Source organism: Aedes albopictus, chromosome 2 (assembly GCF_035046485.1).
Source record: "Aedes albopictus strain Foshan chromosome 2, AalbF5, whole genome shotgun sequence".
Taxonomy (NCBI): Eukaryota; Metazoa; Arthropoda; class Insecta; order Diptera; family Culicidae; genus Aedes; species Aedes albopictus.
Window position 1 is genome coordinate 448,001,787 of NC_085137.1, and position 17,410 is coordinate 448,019,196.

Sequence of the window (17,410 nt, forward strand, 5' to 3'; positions counted from 1 at the left end):
AGTCTAATCAGCTTTGACGGAAAACCATGTTTGGTCGTAATCTCAATGACTCGTTTCTCTTCACGGTATTGTACTGTACGCCACCTTGAAATCAATAAATAGATGATTTGCCTGCAAGTTGTACCTACTCCCGAAATTTATCGAGAATCTGGGCAGATTGAACTTATGATTCGCTGTTGAACGGTCCGCACCGAAATCCGCCTGATATTCGTCGACGAATGATTCCTCAATCGGTCAGCTGAACAAAATTCTAGGAGATGAGTTCAAGACCAACACTTGAAAAGACCGTATCAACATTTTGTAAATAAACATGCTTCTGTCGACTTGAGGCCTTTTGAACTCCACCCACACACCTCACCACCACTAACAGAAAGCGCAAACATCAAACTTTCAATGTTGGTGGTGAGATGCGTGGATGAATTCCAGAAGGCCTCAAGTCGACAGAAACGTGTTTGTTTACGCAGTGTTGATGCGGCCTTTTTAATTGTTGGTCTTGAGTTATTCCTCTGTATCCCGGACGGGATGAATCACGCACTCTCATCGATGCCCCTTCTTGCCAAATTTCCATCATCGCGTGTCTTGTTCAACAGACTGAGAAGTCCTTATTCGGCGAATTCCAGGCTGGTTTTCGTGAGGGCCGATCAATGACGGATCAAATCAGTAACAAATTTTGAAAACGACGTATAATCAATGCTACACCATTGATTATACGTCGTTTTCAAAATTTGTTATTGAAATGTTTAACCAGCGCATGATCCTAGATAAATTTCGGGAATATAACTTGCATACTCAACATGCGTTCATTGAATTTAAAGCAGCGTATGATTCAGTGAAAAGAAGTGAGCTTTGGCAGATAATGTCAGAACATGGTTTTCCGGCGTAATTAATTAGGCTGATACACGCAACGCTGGATTAATCAAAATCGAGTACAGGCATTCTTCGATATTACGTATCCTCGATATAGCGTACCCTCGATATAGCGAATTCGATATAACGTACATTTTGCTTCGATATAACGTACAACATTGAAAATTTTTATTTTTTCCAACGAATAACCCTTAGATAAACTACGAAATCACTCAAAACAATGTTTTGTTGCATCATTAGCCTTGTTACCCAGAATTAGCGCAATTTTGGGAAAAATTTTGTGTACGTTATATCGAAGCAAAATGTACGTTATATCGAAGCACAAAAACCGAAATGACTTTTTCGTCAAAACTCAAGTTTTTCATTATTGGTTTTGTGAATTTCATCGAAATCATTATTTGGGATTAATTTCACGTCGAATACATCAATATTAGCTTAAAAAATATTAAAGTCTTTTCAGCTTCGATATAACGTACACTTCGATATAACGTACAAAGAGAAAACTTTTTTGTACGTTATATCGAAGAGTACCTGTATTCGGATCGCAGACGAAGTGTCTACTAGAAATCCTCTACATAGAGATAAGCGGAAGTTACATATGTCGATTCGGCAACGCTGTTCATTTTGTTTACATCAGCTGCCAACACTTGTTGCAAAGCTAGATGTTCAAACTTTGTGCGTGACTTCGTAGTGGTTCAAGTTGTTATGTTTACATTTTCTAATTATAATAGATTTTTTTTCAAAATTTTGAAAAAAAAAAATAGCGGAGCAATCGATGAAATCTGAAATTTATTGTAAAGTGTTAAGCTAAACATATCGGCAGAACTGAAGCAAGAAGCAGCAATGAAAGTTTTTTCGAGAAGTGCAGCAACAAAAGTTTCGTCATAAGCTTGAGCTTTTGAAAGCAGAATTAATTAAATTCTATCTTTTTACTAATCTTACATATACCGTCAATTTCTCGATATTAAAAATAAATAATTTTAATTTATTTAGCTCGGATTGCAATACCGTTCAATCGACGCCTTCTTACGAACGATCAGCCTGTTCATTTGGCTCACACTTTGACAGTTCTTTCTGCACGATTGGCTTACAATGGCCGCCTCCGCAGATCTCTATAATGTAGGATTACTAGTGTCTACCTCGTTTGTGACCTTGGATAGATTGAAGCAGGGTGATGTGCTCTTTCAAATTTGCTGCTCAACATTGCACTCAACGGAGCAATTAGGAGGTCTGGCGTGTAGAGGGATGGCACTATCATCACACGGTCGTACATGCTTCTCGGCTTGTGGACGATATTGATCTTATCGGCTTCGATCGTAGGGCAGAGGAGGAAACTTATGCTCCTCTAAAAAGAGACACCGAGGATAGGCTTGACGATTAACACTACCAAAACGAAGCACATAATGGCGGGTAGAGACAGAGGCAGGCCTAATGGTGTTAGTTCTGAGGTAGTGATTGATGAGGATGTGTTTTAAGTTGTTGACGAATTTGTTCATTCTGGAACACTTGTGACATGTGACAATGACGTTTCCCGCGAAGTTAAAAGGCGTATGACAGTTGCGAACCATTTACGGATTGCGTAACCAGCTTAGGTCCCGTAACTTGCAAACGCAAACGAAGTTCGGTCTATATAGGACGCCGATTCTTTCGGTTGCTCTCTACGGTCACGAGGCGTGGACGTTAACAGAGGTAGACCTAGAAGCTTTCGGAGTTTTTGAGCGCAAAGTGCTGCGGACAATTCTCGGTGGGAAACAAGAAAATGGAGTGTGGTGCAAATGCATGAATCACGAGTTGTACCAAGTTTACAAAGATGTGAATATTGTGAAACGTATATAAAATACGGCATACTTCAGTGGGCTGGATACGTAGAGCGAATGTTGGAAGAAAGAATAGCGAAAACAATATTCAGCAGAGAACAAGGTAGATGTAGGCGACTTCTCTATGCCATTACATTCATCCGTTATTCATTATCCGTTAAAAAACCAGTCAAAATAAAGACATAAAACCAAGGAATTTCTCAAACAAAGAAGCGAACTAAACAGGAAAACCAAAGAAAACAAAACCATTTAAAAGATTTTGGAACAAGAAAAACTGTTCACAATGAATATAAATAGGCACTTGTTATTACAACACATGTTTTGTTATCCAGTTTTCTGCACTTTTCCCTTAACTCGACTGTAGGTTAGACTGTTTCCACCAATAAACGATTAAAAATAGCTGCTGCTGCTGTTGCTGGTCTACAATTGTTCCTACAAAGTTAATTCTCTCTCGATCTAGAACAAACAACCTATGTACCTATAACTTGTATGAATCCGACAGTCAGTGTAAGCAACTGCCACTGTGTAAGCGTGGTACAACAAGAGAAGGGCAAAAGCCTAATAAGGGATCGGGTAGAAATTCGCTAATCTAATAACATTCTCTGTAAGGGATTAATGATTGTTGTAATTTTTCATTAGAATAATCACTCACTATTTTAGTCATTCGATTCAAAATGTCGTTCCTATCGATTGTTGCGTTACGAAAAATTTATACGAGGCAAAAATGCTGCTTGCTGCACGTGTTTCCAATACTAGAGATATTGCACCTACGCGAAAGTTATCGAACTAGAGACTAAAAACTTGCTAATAAAACGTCGAATATCCACTGTATCATATTGATCTACATGCTAGGCCAGTAGTGGTTAGGTAGGTGTAAATTCACCGTTATTATAAAATGTGTTTATTCAACTTCGATAAAAATAGTTAGGTTTCTCTTGAAAACACGTTACCTCCTTCGTTTCATTTTTTTTTTCAAATCCAGCTTAATTCAAAAGTACGTAGGGAAGGGAAAAAATAGATTCGAATGTGAATCTTCACTGTTTTCTTTTTCCTTCCCTCGGCACTTGACTTTTTCGTTTATCTGATTCGCCCTACCTGTAACAATGTTTGCACATAAAATTTCTACACGATTCAACGACTGTTGTGTTTTAAACTTTCTACAAAATATTTCACTTCAAATATTTTTGGCAACGGTTCCCCCGAAAAATTTCCCTTTTCCCACCAATTTGTTTCGCTGTAAAATACTTTCGATTCTTTCGATAAATCGCGTTCCAAAGTTTCGAAACTTTAGTCGCTTGTTTTACTTGACTTTTGCCAAAAAAGTAGAGCTCAGCTTCCGCTGGCCGTAAACTAGCATGTTTAGTACTTGATTTTAGCCGCCGCAGCGGGCCCTCCTAACACGATCTCTAAATGTTAATAAATACAAATTCCTACAGTGTAAAGGTTAAAAATCGTTGCGATAACATTCATTGTCGTCACACTGCCGTCGTCTACGCCGTTTTCGTTGGCGTAGCGTGTGTAAATGTCTAACATTAAACAGACACAAACCGAATTCCCCACCCTCGTTGTAGGTATGCTATGCTGTTAGTCGGTACAACAGTGTAAATAGTACTAGCGCTTTGTGCTTTTTTGTTTTTTTTTTCCGGTACTCGCTACGACGGAAGATCCGGAGTTTAGTACTGGTACCATGGTTGCCGACGGACCCAGCGCAACCGATGGTTGGTCTGGTCGGAGCGGATCTTGATGCTGGCACCCTCGGCGGCACGGACCGTCTCTTTGACCTGAAATGAGGAAATTGAAGAGGGATTATACATTTGGTTAAAGAACTAGTAAAAGGAAGTAGGTATAATTACATGTGTTTCTAAAACTATTCAGGGCTGGTAGCAAAGACCGATAACTTAGATGTTATGAAAATGAAATGGCAAACTCGCGTGTCATGTCTCGAGCATGTGTGCTTTCCAACAACGAAATCGTCGCTACTCTCTTCTCTGAACTAACCTGTGCTAACATGTGCTATCACAAATCGATGCACCTATCTGCTGGAAACCTCATCAGAAAAAAAACGCTTATTATTCGAATTAATTACCGCATGATGAACCGTCCCCTACGGATGCTTTCAAACAAGTCATCGCATACTGTGCTACAAAAGGCCTTCCGCTAATAGTTGGCAGTGTAGGGGCAGCAGGGACGAAAGTCCTGGGGCCTGACGCACCCCCCCGCTTGCGAGTCAGCCGCGTAGTCGCCGGCTAAGAATAGGACTACTAACCCCAATTCAAGGTGTCAAGCGACCCGTGCTGAGGAATGAGTGATCGAGGGGGTGAAAAAGATGCTCGATCTTTAACGGAGCCTGTGGGGTACCTGGGCACCCCCCACAGTAAGCTGTCCCTTACCGCGTTAATGCAGGGCTCTGGCGTGGTGGACATTCTTTCCCGTGCGACTCGTGGGATTAATCATGAAATCAAACAAATCAAGCAATCAAAATTCAGGTGGAAGTAGTGGTGGGATCAACCCCTTCGCAAGAAGCGGGTTGATGAGATCTCCGACAAGGAGAAGTGAGGAGATAGGCGCTGGGAGTTGCGTACGCAGCTCAAGCGTGGGTGCTCCAGTCCACTTCCCGGCAAGCCAGCCGGTGGAGGTTATGGACGGAGCGTGGTTGTTGAGGGCCGTCAACCGAGGATCCAAAGGACGGTCCGCAATAGAGGTGGCTGAGCAGCAGCTTGGCAAAATCATCGACTTTGCGTCCACTAAGTCGAACATAAGCAAGGACCTGAAAACGGCCTTGCTTCGACTTAGGGCGTCGATCGACGATGCCAAGCAGGAGCACGCGGCACTCGCGTTGCTGACTGCTGCAGCAGCGGAGCCTGCAAATGAGAAAGTGCCGAAGTTTACCCAAACGGAGGCCTTCTCCTTCGCAGGAAGTCCAAATAAGGCGGAAGCGACTGCTCGCGACAAACGGGGCAAGCAATCGCAGAAGCGGGCGAGGCAACCGTCAGGCGAGGAGCTGTCTGGCGGTGCCCGCAAGGCCAGGCGAATCATTACCCCGAAAGTCGGTAATAATGCCGGAAGGTCGGACCCCAGCCAGGGTTCCCGGAAAGTTGGGAAGGGTGGGCCTGAAAAGGCTGGCCCGTCCCGGAACGATGGGAACAAGGGGTTGCGACCGCTAGTGGGCCCTCAACAGCCACAGAGTAGGGCGATCCAAGGGGAGGACCCCCCTTGGACGAAGGTAGAGCGGAAGAAGAAGAAGGCGAATCCGCAGGTAGTAGCGCAGGACGCCAAGCCAAGGCGTAGGAGGGCAGGTGCCAAGCGCGAGAAAGGCGACGCTATCGTCATCAAGACGGAACAGTCCAAGTACTCGGACGTCTTGAAGATGATGCGAAGCGACGCCAAGCTTGAGGGTCTTGGAGCCGACGTACGCAGTATTAGACGTACTCGTACGGGCGAGATGATCCTGGAGCTGAAGCGCCAGAAGGAGCACAAGGGCGCCGCCTATAAGAGGCTGGCAGAAGAGGTCCTTGGTGAGGGTGTGCAGGTGAGGGCTTTGACACATGAGGCGACTCTGAAGGTCAAGGACATCGATGAGATCACCGAAGTGGAAGAGCTCGTCACGGCACTGCGGCAACAGTGCGATGTGCAGGTGGCCGCCGCAGCCGTTAAGCTACGGAAAGGGCCAGCAGGGACACAGGTAGCTTTGGTTCAGCTACCTGTGGCGGACGTCAAAAAGTCCGTTAAAGTAGGGAGCATAAAGGTGGGTTGGTGTGTATGTCACCTGACATTCCACGAGCCACCAGAGGTTTGCTTCAGGTGTCTGGAACCAGGACACAAGTCGTGGGACTGCAAAGGCCCCGACAGGCGCAAACTGTGCAGGCGATGCGGCGCTGAAGGTCATAAGGCCCAAAGCTGCACGAGTCCGCCCATCTGCATGATCTGTACCGGGAAATCCTCGAACAACAGACATCCGATGGGTGGTCCAAGGTGCCCGGCCTTCAAGAAAGCCGCAGTGAACAACAAATCACAGTGCAGGTAACGCAGCTGAACCTGAACCACTGTGATGCGGCTCAGCAACTGCTTTGTCAGGCAGTTTCTGAGTGGGAGACGGATATCGCCATCATATCGGACCCATACCGAGTACCCGCCGGCAACGGCAACTGGGTCGCGGATGGGACCAGAAAAATGGCGGCGATATGGACGACGGGTAAATACCCCGTTCAGGAGTTGGTGTCTACTACCTATGAGGGCTTCGTGGTCGCCAAAGTAAACGGGGTCTTCTTCTGTAGCTGTTATGCGCCTCCGCGGTGGCCGATCGAGCAGTTCACGCAAATGCTGGACCGCTTAACGACCGTGCTAACAGGGCGAAGGCCGGTGGTAATAGCGGGCGACTTTAATGCCTGGGCCGTGGAATGGGGAAGCCGTTTCACGAACCAGCGGGGTCAGATCCTGCTAGAAACACTGGCCATCTTAGATGTCGACTTGGCTAATGTCGGTACCAAGAGTACCTTTAGTCGGAATGGAGCGGAGTCAATTATTGACGTGACCTTTTGCAGTCCTGGCCTAACAAGTAGTTCGAACTGGAGAGTAGATGATGGCTACACTCACAGCGACCACCTGGCGGTTCGCTACAGTATCGACTACAATAACAGCAGACAGCGGATAGAAGAAGAGGCGGCTAGGTCAAGGCCAAGCCCTCGCAGGTGGAAGACATCATACTTCGACGAAGGGGTATTTAGGGAGGCGCTCCGCCGTGAGCGAAACTTAATCGGTTTAGACGGCGACGAGCTGGTAGCGGTGCTCTCACGTGCGTGTGATGCGACCATGCCTAGGCGAGTCCACCCTAGAAATGGGAGGCCACCGGCTTACTGGTGGACCGACGCGATTGCGGACCTGCGCCGCGCCTGCCTAAGGGCTAGGCGGCGGATGCAGCGAGCACGATCAGAGGAAGAGCGAAACGAACGGCGGGTGGTGTTCGCCGCTGCAAAAGCCGCGCTTAAGACCGAGATAAGAGCAAGCAAAAAGGCCTGCTTTGAGGGTCTCTGTCAGAGTGCCAATACGAACCCGTGGGGTGACGCCTACAGGATCGTTATGGCCAAGACGAGAGGTGTGATGGCTCCTACAGAGCAATCTCCAGAGATGTTGGAGGGGATCATTGGAGGACTTTTTCCGCGTCATGATCCTAGTCCTTGGCCTCCTTTCGTAGGACAGCCGGGGACTGGGGCTGGCGATGAGGAGAGGGTCACCGATGTGGAACTTGCGGGGATAGCTAAGTCCCTTAGCGTAGGTAAGGCCCCAGGTCCGGACGGAGTTCCGAACCTGGCCTTAAAAGTAGCTATTGCAGAGGCTCCCGAGATGTTCAGGTCTGCTATGCAGAAATGCCTGGACGAGGGAGTTTTCCCAGAAGCTTGGAAGAAGCAGAGCCTGGTACTATTGCCAAAGGCGGGGAAACCACCCGGAGACCCGTCGGCATATAGACCAATATGCTTGATTGACACGGCGGGGAAGGTGCTCGAAAAGATCATCCTCAATAGAATGTTGCGGTTCACCGAGGGCGAAAATGGTCTTTCGAGTAACCAGTACGGCTTCCGGAAGGGGAGGTCCACCGTAGACGCTATCTTGTCGGTTACAAAAACCGCCGAGAAAGCACTCGAGCCTAAGAGAAGGGGAATTCGCTTTTGCGCGGTAGTGACTCTGGATGTAAGGAATGCGTTTAATAGTGCCAGCTGGTCTGCTATTGCCGATGCGCTCTTGCGTCTGGGGATACCGGAGTACCTGTACAAGATTCTCGGAAGTTACTTTCAGAATCGTGTACTAGTCTACGACACGGAGGTGGGTCGGAAGTGCTTTCACATAACCTCAGGAGTCCCGCAAGGTTCCATCCTGGGTCCGGTGTTATGGAATGTCATGTACGACGAGGTGTTGAGGTTAGAGTATCCAGTGGGAGTGGTGATTGTCGGATTTGCCGACGACATTACGCTCGAAGTCTACGGTGAAACGATCGAGGAGGTAAAGTTGACTACCAACCACTCGATCAAGGTTGTGGAGGCGTGGATGCGGTCCAGGAAACTGGAGCTGGCTCACCACAAGACAGAGGTGACGGTTGTTAACAACCTGAAGTCGGAGCAGCAGACGGAGATCAGTGTAGGAGACTGTACTATCCTGTCAAAGCGCTCCGTCAAACACTTGGGCGTGATGATCGACGATAAGCTTACCTTCGGTAGCCACGTCGATTATGCCTGTAAAAGAGCCTCCACAGCTATTGCGGCACTGTCCCGGATGATGTCCAATAGCTCTGCGGTGTACGCCAGTAAGCGCAAGCTTCTGGCTAGTGTTGCTACATCCATACTTAGGTATGGCGGCCCGGCGTGGGGCACCGCGCTAAGTACTAAATGCTACCGACGGAAGCTTGAAAGTACTTACAGGCTTATGTGCCTGAGGGTTGCGAGCGCGTACCGTACCGTGTCACACGACGCTCTCTGCGTCATTACTGGTATGGTGCCTATCAGCATTCTTATCAGTGAGGACATGGAGTGCTTCGAAATGCGCGGCACAAGAGGCATACGCAGGACTGTCAGGATGGCATCTATGGTCAAATGGCAGCGCGCGTGGGACAGTTCCACCAAAGGAAGGTGGACCTATAGGTTGATACCGAGGGTAGATAGTTGGATTAATAGGCGTCATGGGGAAGTCACATTCCACCTGACACAGGTCCTTACAGGTCATGGTTGCTTCCGACAGTATCTACACCGTTTCGGGCATGCGGATTCTCCCGAATGCCCAGTGTGCAATGGTTTAGAGGAAACGGCGGAACACGTTTTGTTCGTGTGCCCGCGTTTTCGCACAATGCGTGACCGCATGCTTGCCACATGCGGGGAAGACACAACTCCGGACAACTTGGTCCAGAGGATGTGTAGGGATGAGTTTGGCTGGAACGCCGTTTCAACGGCTATTACCCACATCGTCTGGGAGCTACAGAGGAGGTGGCGCGTGGACTCGGAGAATGGCTAGTCCAGATGCAGTACAAGAGGTGGTCCAGGGGTTCGGAGTCGGCTTCGTAGGTCATACCGGTGCCCTGCGGTCGAGATCGACCCTTACAACGATTAAGTGGCCGCGGAGAGGAAGTCCCGGTAGCGGTGCTGTCGTGGCGTCGGTCTACTGGGTTGGATCCGAGCCCGCGGTTGGAAAGGGGTCCCCGGCAAGGGTCGGGGTAGGTGAGATCCTGCTGTCTGCAACCTACGGGTGCATCTGATAGGGCCTGAAGGGTAGTGATACCCTTCCTTGCGGGCAGGTCAGATCGGGTTGCACGTGGGCATCAGTTCTTGATGTCCGCTCAGCAGTAGGGCGCGGGCGGGGTTGACCCTGCCCGCCTTCCGAGGACAAAGGGAGTGGCGAGGACCACTCGGGAAACTGGCTAAGCGCCAGCATGCTACCGTGATGGACTCTCCAAAGCGAGTCATCGATGTTCGTTGCTGCAGGCTACGCAGCTAACCTTGTGGGTGCGATGTGCACTAGCCCCTCTCTGAAGCAATACCTTCTTGGTGGTTCCGGAGAGACGTAGGGTTTGGCGACCATAGGAATGGTTTAGTGGGTACGAGGAGAGAGTAGTCCTGGATTTTACTTTTGTTGTAGAAGACAGCCTGTCAGACCTACACTACCCTAACCTTCTGTTAGGGTGTCTGTTGAGCAGATTATCCCCCTATGGTTTAGAAGGAAAAAAAAAAAAAAAAATAATAGTTGGCAGTGATGCTAATACTCCCCATATAATCTGGGGCAGCTCAGACATTAACTTGAGAGGATCCATCTCCAGCATGATAGAGTACTTAAGTAGTACAGAACTTGGATCACTTAACATAGGCAACCGCCCAACCTTCATGATATCTGCCAGAGAGTAAGTGTTTTAGACATTACGCTTTGCTCTAGCAGAATTTGTCACGAGTTGACCAATTGGCTTGTGTCAGATGAAGAACCTTTATCGCTACAGCTTTTTTGAACATGTCAATTCGCAAGTTTTGCGTTTCAGGAATCCCCGGTCAACCAACTAGGATCTCTCTACTGATTTGGGAACGTCCATAAATTACGTCACGCAAAAATTGCCCATTCTCAATCCCCCCTCCCCCCTATGTCACACTTTTGTATGAGACCTCTGCAATTTTTGTAAGGATCGTCACACTTTGGTAAACCCCCCCTCCCCCCTCAAAGCGTGACGTAATTTATGGACGTTCCTTTTGGTTGCGGTCTAATTCTATGGATACTCACCTTCCATTGACATTCCAAGTGATTTAGATGATGCCGTCGATACTACAACGGCCTTCATCATGGAAGCTTTCGAACAAGCTTGCCCTCTGAGGTCTGTGAAGACCACAAGAGGAGCTCCTTGATGGAACTCTGATCTGACGAAGCTTAATATATGTACCTAGGAAGAGTTGAAACAGCCGATGTTCGGCTGGTTCCGAGGCTTCCAGGTCGGCTCGCAAAGCCTACAAGAAAGCTCTCCAGTCTGCTGAACGATCCGGCTGGAAAGACCATTGTACAAATGTTTCCAGTTTGAGTTAAGTTAGTCGGTTTAACAAAATCCTTGCGAAATCTAAGGATTTCCGGGTGAACGAACTACGTTTGCCAAATGGCGATCTGACTTCCTCTGATGAGGAAGTTCTGGAATGCTTATTCAGCACACACTTCCCCGGATGTGTGGATATGAACCTGATGTCGTTTCTTGTAGTTATGATTCTCTGGCTTCGGCTTGAATAACATATTGTAACTATAGAATGGATTGAGTGGAAACGAAATAGCTTTGCTACTTTCAAATCTCCAGGAGCAAATGGCATTTATCGAAGACCACATTATCAAGAAGACTTGCAGCACTACTGAAGATCGGGAGTCACTGCTAGCAGCGCCACCCCGGATGAAGGTGGCACTATTCATGATAGTGTGTGTAAATTTTCATACTCGCACCAATACACTCTTACACTTTAATACAAAGGTACCACCTTAGCTCATCAGGCGGCGGTGCCGTCGGTGACGCTTGCCGTTAGTATGGGAAAATAACAGAGTTGCATGTCTTCTTGATAAAGTAGTCTTCGCATTTATCCTATTTTGCTTCATGAATAGTATGCAGATCGCAAGAAATTTTTTCGCCTATCTCGGTGCGTGGAAAATTCAGGCAAGAAATCGCTCAAGAAATTAAAAAGCGTCGCTTTATTCCGGATCCTAGTACGAACCTGAAACGAAACGTCAAATCAAATGGGGCTTGCTGCGTTAAATTCCTTGAGCATTCCGGTTACGGAAAAATAATGCACTGAACGAAAATTGCTTGGGTGATTCCGTTTGAAGTGCATACCTCGCATCAGAATGGATTTGAAAAGGGCTGAAAGTCTCTTAAATAAAGACAAATCAATCAATCAATGGATTTGAAAAAAAAAAACTACTTGTTTGAAGTTTTGGTACAGGGTATATTCCAAAATCTTGGTGGGATATTGCCGTAAAGTTTGTTCCGAAAGTGGGTCGTGCGTCGTATAAAGAAGCAACGAATTTCAGACCTATTAGTTTGACCTCTTTTCTTCTGAAATGCTTAGAACGCATTGTGGATCATCACATCCGTGATGTTCATCTGGCCAACGTGCCACTTCATGTGAACCAACATAATACCAATCTGGTAAGCCCACTGTGACTCTTTTACACAAGATTGTTTACAAAATCGAGAAGGTTTTCGTTCAAAAACAATCCTGTTTGGGCTGTTTCTTAGATAGCGTGGGTGCCTTTGCAACCTGCCTTTCGATGCCATATTGGAAGCCGCACGGGGTCATAGTATATCTCCAGTGATTTTCAATTGGATTCATCAAATGCTCAAAAGCCGACAAAGCTTCTCGACATTGCATTAAGCAGCGATTAGGAAATTGAGTGTTTGTGGATGCCCCCAAGGGGGAGTCTTATCACCATTTTCGTGGAATCTCGCAGCAGATACGCTATAGAGGCAACTCAATAATAGCGGTTTTCCTACTTATGGTTTTGCTGACGACTACCTAGTTAGTGGGTATGTGCATCAGCACCCTTTTCGACCTGATGCAAAGCGCCCTTCAGGTAGTTGAGGGTTGGTGTCGCCTTTCGGTTAATCCGAGTAAAACACCTATTGTTCTTTTTACGGAAAGGCGGAACCGTAATGGTTTTCAACCTTTGCGTCTCCTTGATTCTGAAATCAATGTGACTGAACATCGAGTAACAACCAAGAAAGCTTGCATGGCCTTCGGGCAATGTCGGCGAACCTTTGGTACAACTTGAGGTCTAAAACCCAAGTATATCAAATAGAGTTACACAACTGTTCTTCGGCCAATATTGGCCTATGGATGTCTTGTGTGGTGGCAAAGGGGTGAAGTGAGAACGGTCCAATCAAAATTAGGGCATATCCAAAGAATGTGCTTAATGACGATGTCTGGAGCGTTCACTTCAACTCCCACGGCAGCGCTCAAAGTTCTCTTTGACGTTGTCCCACTACAGATTCTTCTTTGACAAGAAGCACTTACCATCTATGGGTACTCGGTTTACTAGGAGAAACTCCTGTGAAGCGCAGATCAACACACACCTTGTTGTTTCCGCTTTTAGTGAATTGGGACAAGGATATCCTTGCTCCAAATGATCTCATAATTGCCTATAATTTTTCATATAGGACATTTCCACGAAATTCCCTTCCCGGAAAGAGTGGATATCTGGATATCTGAAGAGAAGCATTTCAGACGCCATCGTTACACTGACTACTCCCTGCTCAAAGGTCGAGAAAGTGATGTCGTCCACTCTCGTGGTTCACTATTTTTCAGGCCGAAATCTTTGCTCTTAGGGAGCATCCATTAAGTACGTCACGCTAAAATCGGGAATTTTCGACCCCCCCTCCCCCCTTCGTACGGGTATTTCCTATACTTAATACATTGCTTGTCACACTTTCATAAACCCTCCCTCCCCCCTAGGACCGTGACTGTGCTGAGTGCAATCAGCACTTCAGCAGCACGTAATGGGCAAAGTAATATACTTCTGTTCAGATAGTCAGGCTACTATTAAAACGCTTGCTTCGGCCAACTCTAGGTCGAAGTTAGTTATAGCTTGTCGGACTAAAGTCGAGGCGCTGAATTCGGCAAACGCTGTTCTCCTTGTATGGGTACCTGATCATTTTACCATCGCTGGAAATGAATTGGCTGATGAGTTAGCTCGCACTTGAATATCACATAACTTCATTGGCCCTGAGCCAGCTATTCCGATATTGAAGTATTTGGTAAAGGTTCAGATTGATACCTGGGCTGCCACTCAGCACAAACAATACTGGAATAGTTTGGAGTCATGTCGCCAAACTAAATTATATTGTACCGAGCCATCTCCATGGGTGGCAAAGTATTTAACTAACCTGTAAGGAAAATAGCAGCATACTGGTCAAAGCATTGACTGGCCACTGCCGACTCAGCTATCACATGGAAAATATTCAGCAAGATTCATTTGTATGCGATAGCTGTGAATCAAATTATGGAACTTCGTATCATTTGATATGTATCTGTCCAGTTTTTGCGCAACTGCGCTTCCGAGTACTCGGTAAACACTTATTAAGTGAAACTGACTTCAGAAACCTGAATCTTCAGGACGTTCTGATGGCACAAATGTCCCAAATGGAAAATAATGCTTTTGTTAGAAGTTAGCACGGATGTTAACAAAAAGAACAGATTAAATAGTTGACGTAATTACTTGGTTTTGAATAGAATGAATTTGGGAGCATAGGATTAAAAATGGTAGCGTTATCCTGAATATTTAATTCAATCTTTGCAATACTCACACTCTGCATCAGGTTCTGTGCATTGCCGACCAACATGTCGGTGGCCTCCCGGTCCTCATCCGAACCCTGGGCACCCAACATGGTCGCCTTCACGGTCGACAGGATCTTCAGCTGCGTTCCGATCGTCGGTATCCTCTCGCAAACCTGCAGCAGATTGGTACGAATCCGCTTGTCCGTACACTGGCGGGCCAAAATCTTCGCCAACCGGGTCACATCCTCCGACGCTTCGGCAATCTTCTTGGCCGTGGCAATCAGCTCCCGCTTGCTGCCCTTCGAATCGGCGCGGACCAGCTCGGAGAGGCGTGCCATGAGCACCGCCATCCGTTTGGCCGCGGCGATGATTTCGTTGTCCTTCGAGGACCACTGGCGCACTTCCTGGTGCAGTCCGTGGGCCGCCATGAGGATGGGCTGGTTGGCATTGGGCATTCCCTGGAACAGCTCATCCTCGTCGTCGGTCTCCGGCGGAGGCGGACGCACCGGAGGAATGTTCTCCCGTGGCAGTGGTGGACGTGGAGGGGCCGCTTCCGGCTGTGGCAGATGCTGCTGCTGATGTAGATGCAAGGCGGATAGGTCCGGCATTTCCGGTACCTCAGGAACATTGTTGATGGCACCGCGAATGTTGCGCACATTTTGCAAGAGCTAAAAAAAAACAAATAATTTAAGAATACAGCAATAACAACTAAGATTCAATTAACTTACGTGCTTATTGGCCTCCCTCCAGTTGGAAGCATGAATGGGATCGTTGATGTTGGTCGACACGTGCTTGGCCTCCTGAACCATGGGTGAAATGGAAGCCTGCAGCCGATCGGAAGCATCGTTAACGTTGGCAATGAATTCTGGATCTTCCGAATTGTCCGCTTCCTGCTTAGCGACCAGAAGCACCCGATTGGCCAACCGTGCCTCGCTGGATGTGTTGTCGACCATCTTTTGTGGTTGTCTCATCCGAATGGCTTCGTCGCAAAGGATCGAATGCTTTTGCATCTGCCGCTCGGACGCTTCGATGAAGTCCAGCGGATCAGTAGCCTGGTCACAGAGGGTTCTCATCCGAAGGATCGTATCAGCGTACTGTTGCTTCAAGTTGTTCAGATGTTCTTCCGCGGCCTTGCTGGTTGGGTAGTTCATACGGATTCTACCGGCGGAAACCAACTGTGGGGTCAAACTGTCGATCTGAGCAGCTGACGACAGGAGCACTTCGGCGAGTTTCTTGTTGCCTCCAGAACCTCCGGCGGCCACCATGCGGCTAGTTTTGGAAGCACGATCGCTGAAGGCTTGCAGCTTATTAGATTTTTGATTGAAGTTCTGTTCTCGTCCGGGGGTTCCTTCCGGTAAGGCAACCGCTTCCATGAACTGTTTCAATGGGGAAGAGATATCAATGAAATCTTCTACAACACGGCTGACAACTGCGTCCTGAATCTGCTTCTTCAACCCGTGCAGTTTTTCATTCAAAAGACGAGCTACCTCCTGAGCTTGAGCAGTGTGACCCAGCCCGTTGGAGCACATCTGGGAGAAATCATGGGACAGCTGTTCCACCTCATCGCAGAGCTGCATGACTTCAGCTTTCTGGTGACCTCCAAGACCTTCCGCGACCTTACGACCCTCATCAACGATCAAGGCTACAGCCCTCTGACCTAGCCCGCGATCATCCTGACCCGGGTTCTGCAACCAACGGCAAGCCTGTTCCAGCCGACCCTGAACTGTATGAGCCGTCTGTTGCAGTCCGGCCTTGTCAACTCCCATGATCGCGTTCAACACGGACTGCTCCAAGTTACCCAGCTTATCGCGGACATCCCGAGCAATCGCGTCGGCGTGAGGAGTGGTTCCCTTTCCATCCTGTCGGAGGTCGCACAAGGTATTAGCCATAGCAGTGATATCTCCGGCCAATTTCCGAATAATGTGCGAATCCTGCGGTAAACAACGATCCGCAACTTTCAGCCCATTGTCAACTATTTGGCGCAAGGCCTTCTCCCCAACACCTCCTCTCAATGCGTACGGATTCTTCAACCAATCATGGGCCGCTTCCATCTTGTTATTGATCGCATTGTGAATCTTCTTCAACACCGTCAGATTGTCCAACTCGCTCTGATCTTCGTCATAAGTTGTCAACTGCAACACCCGAATAATTTCCTGAATCTCCTCGCTCATCCTCGATGCCAAATAGTTCCTGTTCTCAGCTGCCTCATCAGACCCCTTCCCATTCTGCTCGGCAATCAGAATAAACACCTTCATGCTGCAAATCAAGATCGGCGCCAAGATCTTCACCTGCTCCAAACATCGCACCAGAATCTCACTATGTACCTGATGAGTCAATTCCTTCTCCCTAGCTCCGACCTCCCTCGAAACTTTGCTCAAGCACGGACTCAAATCCTTCAGAAACTGTACCAAATCCTCCATCGTGTCGATCACCTCGGACACCGCCAGGTAATCCAGCACCCGCTTACACTCCCGAATGATCTTCCTTACCTCGGACTCGTCGAAACAAAGCAACAGCGACGATGTGCCCTGCAAAATCCCCCGGGACCCCTCGATCAGTTTCTTCCGAGCCGGCCCGGAAAAAGGGTCCATCTTGAGCATGCCGGAAGCCTCCTCCAGCAACTGGGCGGCATTCTCGACCCGGGCCAAGGCGGAGGGCATATCCTGCTTGAGGATATCGTCGTCCGAGTTGTGTATCGTTTCACGGCCCACCCGGACCAAATTGGTGACTGCCAGCGATACCGCCTGAACCGGCCGGCTGAGATCGGGCATGGCATTGCCATCTTCTGCTTCTTCGTGGAGAATTACCAAGCGGGAGACCTGTCGGGAGAGGATAGAAAAGAGTGTAAATTATACTATTCGCATTTTAAACTGTTAGTGTAATGGATGTAGTAACGCACGATAAATTAGCTAATTCCAACACCGATTTGTATCCAAATACATTCACAATCTGCGAATTTCT

At 47.7% G+C, this 17,410-nt stretch overlaps 1 protein-coding gene across 2 annotated transcripts in view; it reads right to left on the reverse strand.

Moving 5' to 3' along the window:
• Positions 1 to 2,910: 2,910 nt before the first annotated feature.
• LOC109419650 (vinculin) overlaps positions 2,911 to 17,410 on the reverse strand; it is a 79,115-nt gene continuing 64,615 nt past the window's right edge. For both annotated transcript variants that reach the window (XM_062853839.1, XM_062853840.1), the window contains exons 3-5: positions 15,178 to 17,268; positions 14,479 to 15,117; positions 2,911 to 4,465 (exon numbers count right to left, since the gene is read on the reverse strand). In XM_062853839.1, the coding sequence (XP_062709823.1) occupies positions 4,358 to 4,465; positions 14,479 to 15,117; positions 15,178 to 17,268 (2,838 nt within the window). In that variant the 3' untranslated portion in view covers positions 2,911 to 4,357. The remainder of the gene's footprint in view (positions 4,466 to 14,478; positions 15,118 to 15,177; positions 17,269 to 17,410) is intronic.